The sequence below is a fragment of the Clinocottus analis genome, unplaced genomic scaffold (genome assembly GCF_023055335.1).
Source record: "Clinocottus analis isolate CAN_PGR_092001 unplaced genomic scaffold, fCliAna1.0.p SCAF_33, whole genome shotgun sequence".
NCBI classification, from domain to species: Eukaryota; Metazoa; Chordata; class Actinopteri; order Perciformes; family Cottidae; genus Clinocottus; species Clinocottus analis.
In genome coordinates, this window is record NW_027176076.1 from 340,622 (window position 1) to 355,568 (window position 14,947).

Here is a 14,947-nt window from a genome sequence, read left to right on the forward strand (position 1 = left end):
CACTTCAGCACATTGTGTGTGTGTGTGTGTGTGTGTGTGTGTGTGTGTGTGTGTGTGTGTGTGTGTGTGTGTGTGTGTGTGTGTGTGTGTGTGTGTGTGTGTGTGTGTGAGAATGTTGGTGCGACACACATGGATGAAATACAGCAATTAGAAGATTTAGCTTGAAGCTGTTTGGCAGGGAGTCAGTAGATTAGAGGATGCTCTCTGTACCACAAGCAATAGATTTTCTTCCCCAAATCATTGACGATTTCACTTTCTTAAAATCAGCACATACACACTTCAAGCGGTGATATTTGGTGATGGAGTTGACATGAATCAACTCCTTGTAAAGCAGTTTTGTTACACGGAAGCCACTGGGTTTAACTGTCTATAGATGGAATCCTGAATAAACTCGGGAACACAGTGAGTGATGTGTGTATGTGTAGTGACAGTGAAGGGCTGCAGACGCTGGGCGGAAGCAGATGTGTGCGAGAGCGGTTTGGAGCCGTGGCACTATCACAGGGTGCCTTTGTCTGGCTAGAAAGTGTTGAATTAAAGGCTGTTAACACTAGTCTGCACAGTCATATGCTAATGCCTCTTACTTTGAGAGAATAAATAAATTATGGTCCAGAAAACACAACTGAGTCCCTGCTTTACATGCCTCGCACAACATCATAGACCAGAGAGAGAGAGAGAGAGAGAGAGAGAGAGAGAGAGAGAGAGAGAGAGAGAGAGAGAGAGAGAGAGAGAGAGAGAGAGAGAGAGAGAGAGAGAGAGAGAGAGAGAGAGAGAGAGAGAGAGAGAGAGAGGGTTTGCATTATAGAGGTGTGCAGCATATAGAGGCACAGAAATAACATAGAAGGAACATCAAAGAAGCTACTCTCTATAACCTTTTTTTCGCTTAAGCTTTGCACTTGATTCTGCTTTAGGTGACGCAACACAAAAGATAACGAGAGATAGATGGGCTGGAGAGGCACAGAGCGAGATTTGGACGGAGAGGAAGGAAGGGGAGGGGAGGGGTATTTAAAGGGCAAGAAACAGAGGGAGATTTAGATAGAGCCTACAGAGTGAGAGCGAGGGAAGAGAGCCAGCACAGAGCAGGAGCAGAGGAGGTGGATGGGAAAGGAGAAGAGGAACGGCATTGACTGGAAGCGTCCTCATGGTAGAGAAGGAAACGGATATTTCATGTGCTCCGTGTGTATGACTGAGGAGAGCGGCTGTCTGTCTGGATTGTTAGTCATCTGCTCGTCCACAGCTAGAGGACAGACAAAGAAACACAGGCAGGCTGGGAAATATTGGGCTGTGTGCAGAGGATGAACAGAAGATGTGGGCTCTCTGGTTGTGATCGCTGTCCTCAGACCTTGTAGCCACTCACACTGGTGCTGTTGCAGGCCGTTAGCCTCGCAGTTAGCAGCAGTCAGAGTGATTGATACAGAATGAGCTCCAAGCACTCCTCCGACTGGATTCCCTACAGGTACTGTACCACATGTGTGAGAACACAGGAGAACGGGCACAGTGTTGATATTGTGATATTGTGAAGCAGTGTGTGCATTTCTGTGTAGCTTGTGTTCAGTCATGTGAGTGTATGACAAGGAGATCAGACTGATAACGCTAACAATGACTTGATAAAAGCAAACATGGATGGAAACATTTTTTTTTGGTGGCATAATATTTTTGTTCTTGCTCATATGAACAAGTTTAGTGTATATTTTAGACAGAGGCTCTTTAAAATTAAAAACGAATAATGCAAAAGTGAATGCCATAATTTCAGCTGTATAAATCGACTCAATTTGGTCGATTTGGCAGAATACATTTTTCTTTTCTTACACTGCTATATTGTTCATATGTAAAACTGCCTAATATTTGATTCAGAATTAAAGATGTTTAACTGGATTCCAAATAAGTAGTTTCATTGAAAGTTTAAATCAGAATCCCATCATGTTTTCACTTGATTGTCTTGACTGTATGAATTATTTTTTGAATAACAAAATATTGAGTATTTTTGAGCTTTTATTATCTTGCTGTAAAAACAATATCTGTTTTTATAATTTTAAGTGCAGTACTAACGCAGTTGGTGCTTTCCCGATTGAATACCTATTGCCATGGTTTCCCTGCTTACTTTAAAGCCATTGGCTCATGGTTGCTATAAGTTACTGTGGCTGGTAAGGATGCTGGAAGACAAAACACAAGGTATCACATTAAATAAGAAGGTTAATATAAAAGCATTTCATGAAGTCATCAAACAGACAAAAATTAATTATGTGTGACTGAAGTACTGGGAAGAACAAACTATGTATTAGGTCATTCTACATGTTGACCTTCATGCCCATTCACTTTTTGTTCAAGAAAAAAATCTGCCAAACAAAACATAAACTCCTCGGTGTCCAAAGTTATCTCTCAGTATGCCATTTGAGCATCAGTAGGGTAGAGAGATTAGTGGTTCCTCAATGAGCTTTTTTTCCTCATCCAGTGAAGCTGCCATGAAAAATGCATGGGTCTCTGCAAAAGAGACAGCTGTGCTATGTGGCTTTCTCATATCATTAGAGATACACTGTGCATGCATTCACAGAAATTGACTAAATGAAGGAAAAATAGCTCAAAAACACTCATTTCCACAAAGAAACAGCAGTGGTTTAGTATCTCTTCTCTCTAGGGAGCAAGATTAGCATTTCAGAAGTGAACTTCTGCCCAGCATTCATTCTTTCTTTTTCTCTCTGACATGGGAACCCATGGAGGCAAGGAGAATTTGTCTGCTTGTGACAACAGAAATGGGGAAATTATATTGTCAAAAAGGCATATTTTATGTGAGCAATACATGGAACATTTACTGCCATGCTCGTTATCACTGTTCTTATAATCTTACATTGCGTCAATATTGGCTTTATTATTCGTTTTGCTGATGAGGTCAGTTTGGGACGTTACAAGTGCTCATCAGATAAATGTTGTCACAATCAATTTTCAAGCATTGCAACAAATTAAATATACTTTTATATGCATATCTTGTCTTCCAGTGTTGCATGGTGCTTCTGCAGAATCATCCGCCAGTGGCAGTCACACATATTAAACTTTGTGACGCCTATCAAACTATTTTAAATGTGAAGAGGAGTCTACTGATAGTAGACTCATCCTTTCCTCCCCTGAGTCTCAAATTCACTTTTGACTGACTGAGTTAATTAAAATAAAAGAATATAGGATTTTAAAAAAAATATGTTGAACAATATTAAGTTTACAGCAGCCAGCATTTTAATGCTATTTTGATAAGGAGAGATCATAATGAGTCTAGAATTTCAAAGCATCACTCTTTGAACAGTGCTGACTAGAATAGGTTGTGTGCTGTGTGGTATAGGTTACAGCAAATATAGTGCTTATGTTAAAGTTAACACGGCCTTATACCTTAATGTAATTAATTACTTTAAGTTTACCTGCGTATGCAAGTTATAATAAGTAAAGGTTGACTTGTGGTTTGACACAGGACACTAACAGCTGGCGTCACGTCCTGTGTTTGTCTGACTCACCCATCCAACCCAATCTCTTCCCTATGAGGACTTTGTCACTATGTATACCACGTCACCGGACTTCCTCCTTTGCTCAGAATGGTCACACTGAACAATAAACACAAATATGGGTTGTAATTAGTTTCTTGCACAGATGGCCTATACAGCTGTTTCTATGGTCTGTTTACATTACAACAATTTAATTAAAAGATTTTAGTGATTCAAAATTACTATTTTCTTCTTGGATAATGTTAAAACACAGTCATTAATAAATGCATCTTAATCGAAAAATGGGCATAGAGGAGGCAAGCATGTGAGAATAATTGGAACATTTCCGATAAACAGCAATCAAATAGTTAAACTTGCTTAAAAATATTTAAATTCAACAGATGTTCTTTTGACCTGGTGATTGTCTATTTTCGAAACAAAGCAACATTTTGTCTTTATCAATAATATTGTTCCGCGCCTTCTGTCTTAGTACTTGATTTTGTTGACCTTCTTGGACCTGAGAGTTTCTCCTTGAATAGATTATAAAGCTGCTGGTGAACCTCACTATTGGTGTGTTGCAGTGACCACTTCACAATAATAAGCTGTTTGACCTCCACAGGTACACTTCTATTTGAATCATTATCTTCCTGTCTGATGCCTATTCACACACTTGATTACTCTGATTGCAGATATGGAGTGCTTTGTTTGTCTGTATGTGTGACAGAGAGTAGGAGGAAAATACATTTCCATTGCAACTGTGTTGGCCTCTGTTGTAAAACTAGAGGTGGTAGTGCAGGCTGACATTCATTCATTCATTCATTAACTGATCTCACATGCTGCCGCTGCAGGACTGACATGCCACCTATCACTGTAATGTTCAGGATTTTGACCGAGGTATGAAGAGTATAACATGCTCATGAATTATGCTTATAAACCACTTGTTAGCTTTATTTGTCATGCACCAGGCTTTATTGGAAATGAAAACAGATTTGTCGCGGTTGACAATAATCAAGCTGAGGGATAACAAATTGCAAAGTAAAAAATGGAGCCTATGAACTCAAATTTATAGTTGGTAATGTGTTCTGCTTTCAATTATGTTGCAACTATCGGCCCTGCAATTACTAGTCAGCACTGCGGACTCAACCAAATTGATTTTGCAAAGACATGCATACCTATATGGCCTTTTATCATTTAAATGTCACTATACTTGTACACCTTCAGACAGTATGCATGAAAGGTTTTTAATTGTTGAGAGTAGAAAAGGACTTTTAAATGTACACATTTCTTAGAAAATAATGGAAAATAAAATAAGACTAGAGCATTTGTTAAGACCGTGCATCATGTTGTCATAAGCTGCACATGTTACTCATCACCAGTGTGAGGAAACACATTCTGCATTTGCATGTCAAAACATACTGCCATCAAAACAACACAATATAAGTCATATTTAGTGCTGGGAAAAGTTAATTTTCTTGTCTATACTTCATCCTTTCCACTTCTGCTGTGGCTCAATCTCTCCAATTCTACTAAGAGAACCTCTCACTGCCCTCTAATAAGCAACGTTGAGGTTTTTCAGGGTTCTCTGAGATGCCCGTCCACACAAGCTTGGTGAAAAGCAAGAACTTTAAACGGAGATCAATGGGAATCAACGCGAACGATTAATGTACTGCAGTTTATGCAGATTATTGGAGAGCAGAGAAAAACGGCAGCACACAGTAAAACCCTAGGAAAGGTTGACCTGCAAGGTTCACCAAACCGCTAATGTTATATGAAGTTGTAAAATAGCAACATTTTTGTTTGTGTGGGACATGTTGTCACAAATAAATTCATATTTGGGTTTGATGTCTTTTTGCTTTGCCCAATATAGTTAGTTTTTGAATGTATTCTTGCATGCATTAACAGATGGACATTCCCAATGGGTCATATGTGAGGGTCAATTGGAATTAAAAGCTGTTCAGTTAGAGCACACTGGAAGAGGAAGGTAACACAGCATAATGTAATTGACCTAAATAATATCATTGGTCTAAGTAAAGAAGTAAAAAAAAATATATATATATATATACACACATATATATTGTTCTGCTCTTAGCTCTCTTTTTTTTCTTCTTCAGCATTGAACTAGATGGATAGATTTTCTATTCTATTTAAAAAAAAATAATGCATTATTTTAAAATAGCAAAAAATACTTCCTCTTAAAAGTGAGTTGCTCTCAACTGTTTCATTTCAATCTATATTTTGGGTTTCACTTTCAGGTTCATGCTCGTGTTTAAGGAGACTAGAACATTTTAACACTCTTTAATGTTGGAAAAACACATTATCATTGTTTTTTGATCGAGGCTTGATGTTCAAGGTGTTCCTGTAGAGAAATATTGTACTCTGTTGTTTTCGAACAATCTACTCAAAGAGGCAGAGAATTATGTTCAGAGGTTGAGATCAGTAGTGTGCGTCATATGATTCATAATGTGTGTTGTGATACTAGGCGTGATGGTTCTCTTCCAATGAATCCTCTGATTTCCTTTAGTCCTTGCACATCACATATCATGTGCTGCAGAGGACACAATAATGCTTTTGAGATGTATAAAACATGTAAATGATTTAGTAGCATCTGTCAGATTTGTCACATTTCTCTGCAGAACCAACTGGATAACCTCTGTAAGACTTATACCGGTAGGACTGATGGGTTGATTAATTAATATATGAAGCAATGTCCATTGACCTAATTAAAGGTGATGCAGTTCACACAAGGTCTCCTTCATCAATCAAACAGTCTCTCTTAAAGGTGAAGTGTGCAAGTGAGGCATAGCTGCTGTTACGTTAGCCCCACATTTAAATGTGCCTTTTACAACAACATACGACTCCCCATCATTAGACCCCCGTCTCTCCCTGTCTTGTGACAGACGCTGCTGTCCATACGTTCTCTGGTTCAGTTACAGAGCCATGGCTTTAAGGAAAAACCTTGACAATGTTGTTTGCTGCCTTCGCGACTTAATCTCTGCTGAGTAGATCTGCACATGTTCCTCCGGTGACAGTCACTTCTTCTTTTTTTTTCACGCCTTCTTGTCACTTCTCTAACTTCTCTGCTGCAACACCTTTTAAAGCTGTGCAAGTGAAAATTAACCAACAGAGCAAGTAATGAACTATTTTATCATTCTATAATCCATCTGCTATTGAGAAGAAAATCATCTGAAAATGAAACTATGGATTTTTAAGGAAATGAAGCAGTGTCTCAAAATTTGTTTGAAGGGGATAGTTCAGCGAAGGAAACCAAGGATCTTTCAAGCCGCTCTGTTGCTCTCACTAATAATCTGGGCCAGCTTCATAATATGTTTATTTCCTGGACACTTTGACATCACTCTCAGCGTCATGTTCAAGTGATGCCTCTGATTCTGTTGCTGTTGCACTTTCTGTGAAGAGGCTTACTGCCAGCTTCGCAGGAGCTCTCCTGACTCTTGTTATTGAGGGGGTGCTTATAAAGGGCTGTATTTATCAAAGCACACATGCTCTCATTAAACTGCTTCAGTGTCTATTTGATAAGATACCCAGATGATACAAACTCCCTTTACCAAAATACTGTTAGCTCTGCAGGTCTGCCCTCTATGCCCTTCTTCTGCAACTGACTGTTGCATCTTTGTTATTGGACCTAATATAGACTCATCCTCCGATATGTCTTAGCCATACTCTTTTATATGTTGTCTATTAGTCTATTATGTTTCTATGACTATTGTATTTTCATTAAGTGCATACAATGCAAGATAAGGCTAATTACTCATAACAAAATATAAGTATTTAAAAAATAAAATACATGAAAATAAGTATTTAAAAAATAAAATACATGAAAATAAATACAAAGTATTTTTTAAGTAGTCCTACATTGTTGTAGTACATTATGTTGAAGATAATTATGCACAAAGCTATAAAAGCACTTTTTGAACAATTAATATACTCATGTACACTCTATATTGTCTTTCAGGGAACTAATAGCCAAAGCATGTTGAGAGTGCAGTCGTAATTGCAGCCATGAGGGTAATTTAGTTGTCGGCATGAGAACAAAATGTCTTGCTGCATAAACAAATGCACTTTTTACTGAAGTCTACAACAAGCTTCATTACCATTTAAGTATATTAACGGCAATGAAGCAAATATATAGTCAGAGACTACAAGTGGCCAACCATCTGCTGCAATTTCATTTGCAATTGAAATAATAAAGCAGTTTGGAAAATGTCTAATATATTATGAACATTACATCTGAGGAGAATTTCAACACCACTCTTCCCTCTTTGTTTTGTTTCTTTGCAGCACTTTAGATGATGAAGGCACCAACCTCCGACAACAGAAACTGGAGAGACAGGTAAGTGTTTGTTGTTCTTCCGAGCGGCATTGTGAGAGAGTGGGTATAAATCCAAAAACCAAAGCAATGCAGTATTAACCCAACCCCTATATATTGACCAGGTTTGCTTTATACAAGGTTTTACATTCTTAAATACACATGTACAAATAACTATCACTGAGTGTTTTGTTTGCTAAATGTTGCCATTGAAATACTACATACTCAGTTATCAGTCAGGCCAATTTTAGAGAGTTATGACTGTATGAGAATAAACACATGTTTGTTTTTCTGTTGCATGTGTGTCTATAGTCTACACTCACCTAAAGGATTATTAGGAACGCCATACTAATACTGTGTTTTGATCCCCTTTCGCCTTCAGAACTGCATAATTCTACGTGGCATTGATTCAACAAGGTGCTGAAAGCATTCTTTAGAAATGTTGGCCCATATTGATAGGATAGCATCTTGCAGTTGATGGAGATTTGTGGGATGCACATCCAGGGCTCGAAGCTCCCGTTCCACCACATCCCAAAGATGCTCTATTGGGTTGAGATCTGGTGACCGTGGGGGCCATTTTAGTACAGTGAACTCATTGTCATGTTCAAGGAACCAATTTGAAATGATTCAAGCTTTGTGACATGGTGCATTATCCTGCTGGAAGTAGCCATCAGAGGATGGGTACATGGTGGCCATAAAGGGATGGACATGGTCAGAAACAATGCTCAGGTAGGCTGTGGCATTTAAACGATGCCCAATTGGCACTAAGGGGCCTAAAGTGTGCCAAGAAAACATCCCCCGCACCATTACACCACCACCAGCAGCCTGCACAGTGGTAACAAAGCATGATGGATCCATGTTCTCATTCTGTTTACGCCAAATTCTGACTCGACCATCCGAACGTCTCAACAGAAATCGAGACTCATCAGGCCAGGCAACATTTCTCCAGTGTTCAACTGTCCAATGTTAGTGAGCTCTTGCAAATTGTAGCCTCTTTTTCCTATTTGTAGTGGAGATGAGTGGTACCCGGTGGGGTCTTCTGCTGTTGTAGCTCATCCGCCTCAAGGTTGTGCGTGTTGTGGCTTCACAAATGCTTTGCTGCATACCTCGGTTGTAACGAGTGGTTATTTCAGTCAAAGTTGCTCTTCTATCAGCTTGAATCAGTCGGCCCATTCTCCTCTGACCTCTAGCATCAACAAGGCATTTTCGCCCACAGGACGCATGCTGGATGTTTTTCCCTTTTCACACCATTCTTTGTAAAGCCTAGAAATGGTTGTGCGTGAAAATCCCAGTAACTGAGCAGATTGTGAAATACTCAGACCGGTCCGTCTGGCACAAACAACCATGCCACGCTCAAAATTGCTTAAATCACCTTTCTTTCCCATTCTGACATTCAGTTTAGAGTTCAGGAGATTGACCAGGACCACACCCCTAAATGCATTGAAGCAACTACCATGTTATTGGTTGATTAGATAATTGCATTAATGAAAAATTGAACAGGTGTTCCTAATAATCCTTTAGGTGAGTGTATATTTATAATAATAATAATAATAATAATAATATAATAAGGATTTTAATTTATATAGCGCTTTTCTGAATACTCAGACGCTTTAAAAACATTTTATTATCAGGATTTATTGGGGCATGACTCTACTCCTACTTAGTTTTATTCTTAACTATATCTGTTATTTCTGAAGACTCACACAAGGTTTTAAGTGCAGTGTGACGTAAAAAACAAACATCTTTCTCATTCTATATCAGTAAGCTCTCAGTCAGAGGGAGCGAAGCTTGCCAGTAGCTGTGCCTTACAGACATGTGCCTTACCCATACGTCAAAGCCTTAACCAGCACATCCATGCACTGTGTAAATGTGCCTTTCAGCATCTTGAGCTTTACAGCACATACTGTTGCGCTCTAATGCTCTGCAGCCTGAATTCTCACTAATAGAAACCTTCAATATTTAATGAGCTCTGGTTAGAAGACTAGCGTATAGCTGACAGTTAGTCACAGATTAAGAGTTATATCCAGCCTCAGGTCAAAGTGTTTCGGGCAGCTCACCCCTAAACATTTTCCGATTGTGTTCCTGGCTGAACAAATTTATCTGAGACTGTGTTATTGCAACATGCTTTTAAAACAATTAGACAATTGTTCTTTATTGTGGTAATTGGTGTTTATTTCAGTGACCTCAGTGCCACTGATATTTTATTTTAACTTAATGTCTTCCTTATAGTGATGTGTAAAAGGGGCTGTAGCTTCTCTCATTTGCTGAAACTGTGCCTTGATAATTTCTATTTCTATCTGGATACGTTTGTGTGTGCGTACGTGAAACCTTCACAACAGCGAGCACTCCTTGAACAGAAGCAGAAGAAGAAGAGGCAGGAGCCTCTGATGGTCCAGTCTAATGTAGACGGGAGATCTCGCACCCGGCGGACCAAACAGAGCGAGGAACAGGCTCCGCTGGTGGAATCCTACCTCAGCAGCAACAGCAGCACCATCTACCACGGTAAGTGGAGACGGCCACTCCTCTGGAGCTCTGCTGATGCAGGAAGCTCAACCCGAGGGTTTAGGAAACACTCTGGATTTAGCATGAACCTTGATTATAATTTTTATTACCAAGAAGTATGAACTGTATACTAGACACACACACACACACACACACACACACACACACACACACACACACACACACACATAATGGCTAAACAACATCTAACGAAATAGATGAATAATTCAAAAGAACAGTTGATTATATATTATATTACCGTTTGGAGTTGGACCCCACTGCAACATACCAATGTACCATCAATTGCATGCACTCACACTCAAAAGGGCAGAACTGGTGTGGAGACTGGGTTCGAGGTCTTCTTATCGACACACAGCGAACAGAGCAGCCAACTAATCCCCAGCTCTGAAGTCCATTTTCTGGGCTCAAGGCCATGAACGGTCAAATTTCCTGCTGAGAGAAAAGACAATGTATTGACAAAATGTTGGTCTGCACTATGCTGATATTCTCATGGAAAGAAGGGAAATTAACTCTAATAATTTCCCCCAAACCAAGGGAAATGCATGTTCTTGCTTGCATTCAATGTTTAGCTCTATTCACAGCTGGGAGTGGATGTCTTTTACTGTGAATGAATACTGCATGAATGTTGACATGGCATTGAACGGGAGCTAAATGTTGTATTTTAACTTAAGCAAAAAATGCATCCATCAAACTGAATTACAATCTTTCTCACTACGAAACAATACATTACAAAAATACATCTGTAATATACAAAGACATCTGTAAATACATACTGTAATATTTGATTTCATAGCGAAAGATGATTTTTTTTCGGGCTTTACATTTATGTACTCACATTTTAACCTATTAAAAACCATGACACCCATATATGGGTGTTTTTTTGTGTATTTTTTGCAAATACAGCATATAAATCACAAGAAAATATATTGATGTTATACACCAAATAAAACACCAAAGCCTTTGCTACAAGAATCATTCAGCCATTTAAAAAAAAAAAACTCACACAGAAAGAAAGATAATCATAAAAGTATAAAACAAAAATCAGCACGTTTCCAGAACCAGCAACCCTTAGCTTGGTGCTATCAGAAAAAAACCTGATGTCCAGAAGCAAGACAATTCCACACAGATTGCACACATCAAGAAGAAGTTTAGACCTTGCAAATGCATCATTTCAAGGTAAAAATCATGCTAAAAGTGCTTTTTTACAGGCGTACCTGAAAACTTTACATTACACTGTGTGTCATCTTGATTTACTCTTGACTAGTAACACATAGACTGATATTTACACATCTGAGGAAAATTTAACATTATACTTTTTTATTAACACCAAGATTATTCAAGTAGCTCTAGTGGTTGCAGAGACACGCCCATTTTAGTTTGCATGTCATTTTCAAGCAGAAACCTAAAAAGAGGGTCGGGGTTTAAATATTGTTCATGCATTACGGGGACTCAATAAAGAACACTGATGAGTATAAACTGTTACATATTATAACCTTTTTCATTATTTGCTTGACATAATCTTCTTTGTACTTCTTTTTTGTCAGTGTAACATTTTCTTTTTTGTCAGTGTAACATTAACTTTTTTGTTTCTGGCTCCATCGTCCATCTGTTCTGATAACCTTGCATCTGCTGATCCTCATCGCCACCCCTGCGTGTAGTGCAAGAAGCTGAACAGGAGGAGGTGAAGGTGATAGCGGACGCACAGCCGCCTCGCTCAGCCAAAAAGGGCAGAGCATCGGCCAGCTCTACTCCACAGACGGGCAGCGACAAGAAGGAGAGGAAGGGGAAGCACAAAGGTCAGCCTTCCAGCCTGTAAAGGGTGGTCAGAAGTCAAAGTGAAGAATAGATAGAAGATTGATGATTGGACAGACATGATGCAAGAAAGGTTGACACACTGCTGAATAAGAAAGATAATAGACGAAATAGACATTTGACAGTAAATCATGTTTCGAAGTATAATAGGCAAATTAGGATATTCGTTTTAAGCATATTGGTCTTGGTGTTTACATATTCATGAAATGCAATAAAAAAGCAGATAAAAGTCATTAGAGGCAGTCCACAGAATGAGAGAGAAGAGTCCAAATCCGTATTGTCAAGCAGCTGGTCTGTTCAGGCTCTCTTTGCGATCCTCACATAGTGGTTTGCCTGCTGACTTTTCAAGTCACATCTGGAAACAAAGCCTGCCAGTGAAATAGCCACAGAGCTTAACTGTGTGATGGTGTACAACAGTCTGAGTGCTATCAGCCTCATACATTAATCTTCAGATGGTGTAGTCCAACTATGTCTACTGTGCGTACGTCGTTACCCTTTGCTTCTATGCTTGTCATCATTTACGGTTTATTTCCCACTGTAATAGTTCATCAAATTTAAAGAATTACTCCAGAAAAATGAGGAACTGACGCACTAAGCAATCCGTCGTACTATAACAACCGAAGGTTTATAACGGGATCATTACTAATCTTTTAACACGTGTTTTGTCACGTAACTTTGACATTACAATTGTTTGTCATCTGATCGAGCACAATACTGTAGATACTCATCTTTGGAATGACTGTGTCCCAGAAAAAAAATGAATGAGATTCCACAGGGCTAAAAGATTAATCAGGCCAGTCGCGTCAAACTCACCACTTATGTCTCATTCACGGTTTTTCTTAAGCAAGAGAATTCTGTTGCAAGAGAGCTCCCAAGCTACACTGCAATCAGCTGAATCGAGGCTACAAAAAAAAGTACATGTTAATGAATTCACTCAGAAGGAGCTAGTCGAGCTGCTCCACAAATAAGTTATCTACATCTGAAATGAAATATCCAACACAAAACGGGTTAATTAGTGGGATTAAAAACAAAACACAAATCTAAAGGAAACTGTATGAAATACACACTGGCCTCCTTTATGCACAACTTGTTTAACTAGGCTTCCAGAATAAAATATACAAGTGTTTTTATACACTTTCATATTTATATTGACTAATTTGAAGACTAGCGTATAGCTTATATGTTGTATATGCAAACTCAAAAAAGTTCTCCATGCTGAATTTCCAGAATGAAAACCTACCAGTAGGAATATGCAACTACATGTTCTACATTCACACCTTTTGAGGCATTTTTCAGTATACACAGCAACACTGCATGAAACAATTAACTGTGCTGTTACAGTCATCTTTATTGCATTCTTTTGCGCTTCTATTGTGTAAAAAAAAAAGAAGAAAAAGAAAGGGGGAAGTAGAGAAGTCAGTTGTTTTAAAACTGGAGTGCACTGAATGCCTGGAGCAGAACGGACATGTTCTTACCTCCTAAACATTAGAAGCTAATTTAATAGGAACAAGTAAAACAATTACTTAAGACATTTTCACAGAGCACGCAACACCCACACATTCAGTCATCAAGGTAGAGATGTGGAAACGTTGCTTCCGCTACATGATGGTTACAACTGCGTTTTACTTTGCTGGGATTCATTTGGTCATTTACCGTCTGGTAACATGAGATAATGATTGTCGAACCGCAGCGTAGTTGTATGCTGATGCAGTTTGCTCTTGTGGGATTGTGTCTCAGCAGCGACGGATAGTCTGGCCTCCCTGCAGGATGATGGTGCGATTCAGATCCTGACGGTGGGTCACTCCAGCACAGAAGAGGGTGAGGCAGAGCCGGTCATGAGCTGCACTCAGTCGCAGAGCAAACAGGATTTGCGCGTCACCATGCTCAAGAAAGGTACCGCTAGGGACGCTCTGTCACTGCATCTGTGATAGCACAACCATGAATCCACTTTTTCACCCACAGCATTCTGGTCCACTGCATGCGATGTGTTGGCCGGAAGGTGAAGCACACTAAATCGCATTACAACTGCAAATAGAAATGCCATTTTAAGACGCAGTGTGTGAATGATATAACTTCTAATGCTGTGTTTTTGTTCCATTAAAAACACAAGCTTTACATTAAACACTGATTACAAATACACAAATGTATTATTCATGTTGGTCTCAATAGTTTACTAGTGGCACACACAAATCATACATGTCTCTACCTTCACTGATTGGTGGAGTGTTATGTAACTGTGAATTACATTTCTACCAAACACAAAGGATTGCATTGTGAGAAGTTTAGCAAAAAGCACTGCCCATGCTATGGACTGTGCATTATTTTAGACACAGCTGTATGGCAATACACTTCATGCTGCGAGTACTTGCCATACTGTAGACTAGAGGACAACAATATAACAGTGACCATAAACTCAAATTTACAAAAACCCAGTGGGGTTGACACCTGATTTAATCACCTAATGGACAATTGTGACCTATTTGCACTCACAAACATATGGCACAAGTTTTTTTTTATATTTAAACCTCAAACCATCTTGTTATTTTACTCAAGTTATACTGGATAAAGTGGGAATTTGTTTCTGTTGGAGGAATTGTTTCAGCATTTAATTTGACCAATTAAACTTTACGCAATAAAAACTAATTAACACCTCTTTATTTCTTATCGTATTTTCTTTGTCTGTGAAGGTATATCCAGCAGTATGAATTTTGATGAAGAAGAGGATGATGAAGATGAAATTAGCTCTAGTTCCTCACAGCTCAACAGCAACACAAGACCAGGCTCTGCAACTAGCAAGAAGTCATGCAAGGTAAAATGGAGTTTACAG

At 38.9% G+C, this 14,947-nt stretch overlaps 1 protein-coding gene across 3 annotated transcripts in view; it reads left to right on the forward strand.

Moving 5' to 3' along the window:
* tub (TUB bipartite transcription factor) overlaps positions 1-14,947 on the forward strand; it is a 38,326-nt gene that overhangs the window by 17,085 nt on the left and 6,294 nt on the right. The window contains exons 1-6 of one of the 3 annotated variants that reach the window (XM_068595967.1): positions 979-1,453; positions 7,758-7,809; positions 10,125-10,287; positions 11,967-12,104; positions 13,858-14,013; positions 14,808-14,929. In XM_068595967.1, coding sequence (XP_068452068.1) covers positions 1,416-1,453; positions 7,758-7,809; positions 10,125-10,287; positions 11,967-12,104; positions 13,858-14,013; positions 14,808-14,929 — 669 coding nt within the window. In that variant the 5' untranslated portion in view covers positions 979-1,415. Of the gene's footprint in view, positions 1-978; positions 1,454-7,757; positions 7,810-10,124; positions 10,288-11,966; positions 12,105-13,857; positions 14,014-14,807; positions 14,930-14,947 lie in introns of those variants that run through there. The other 2 variants (XM_068595965.1, XM_068595966.1) reach the window with 2 other exon arrangements.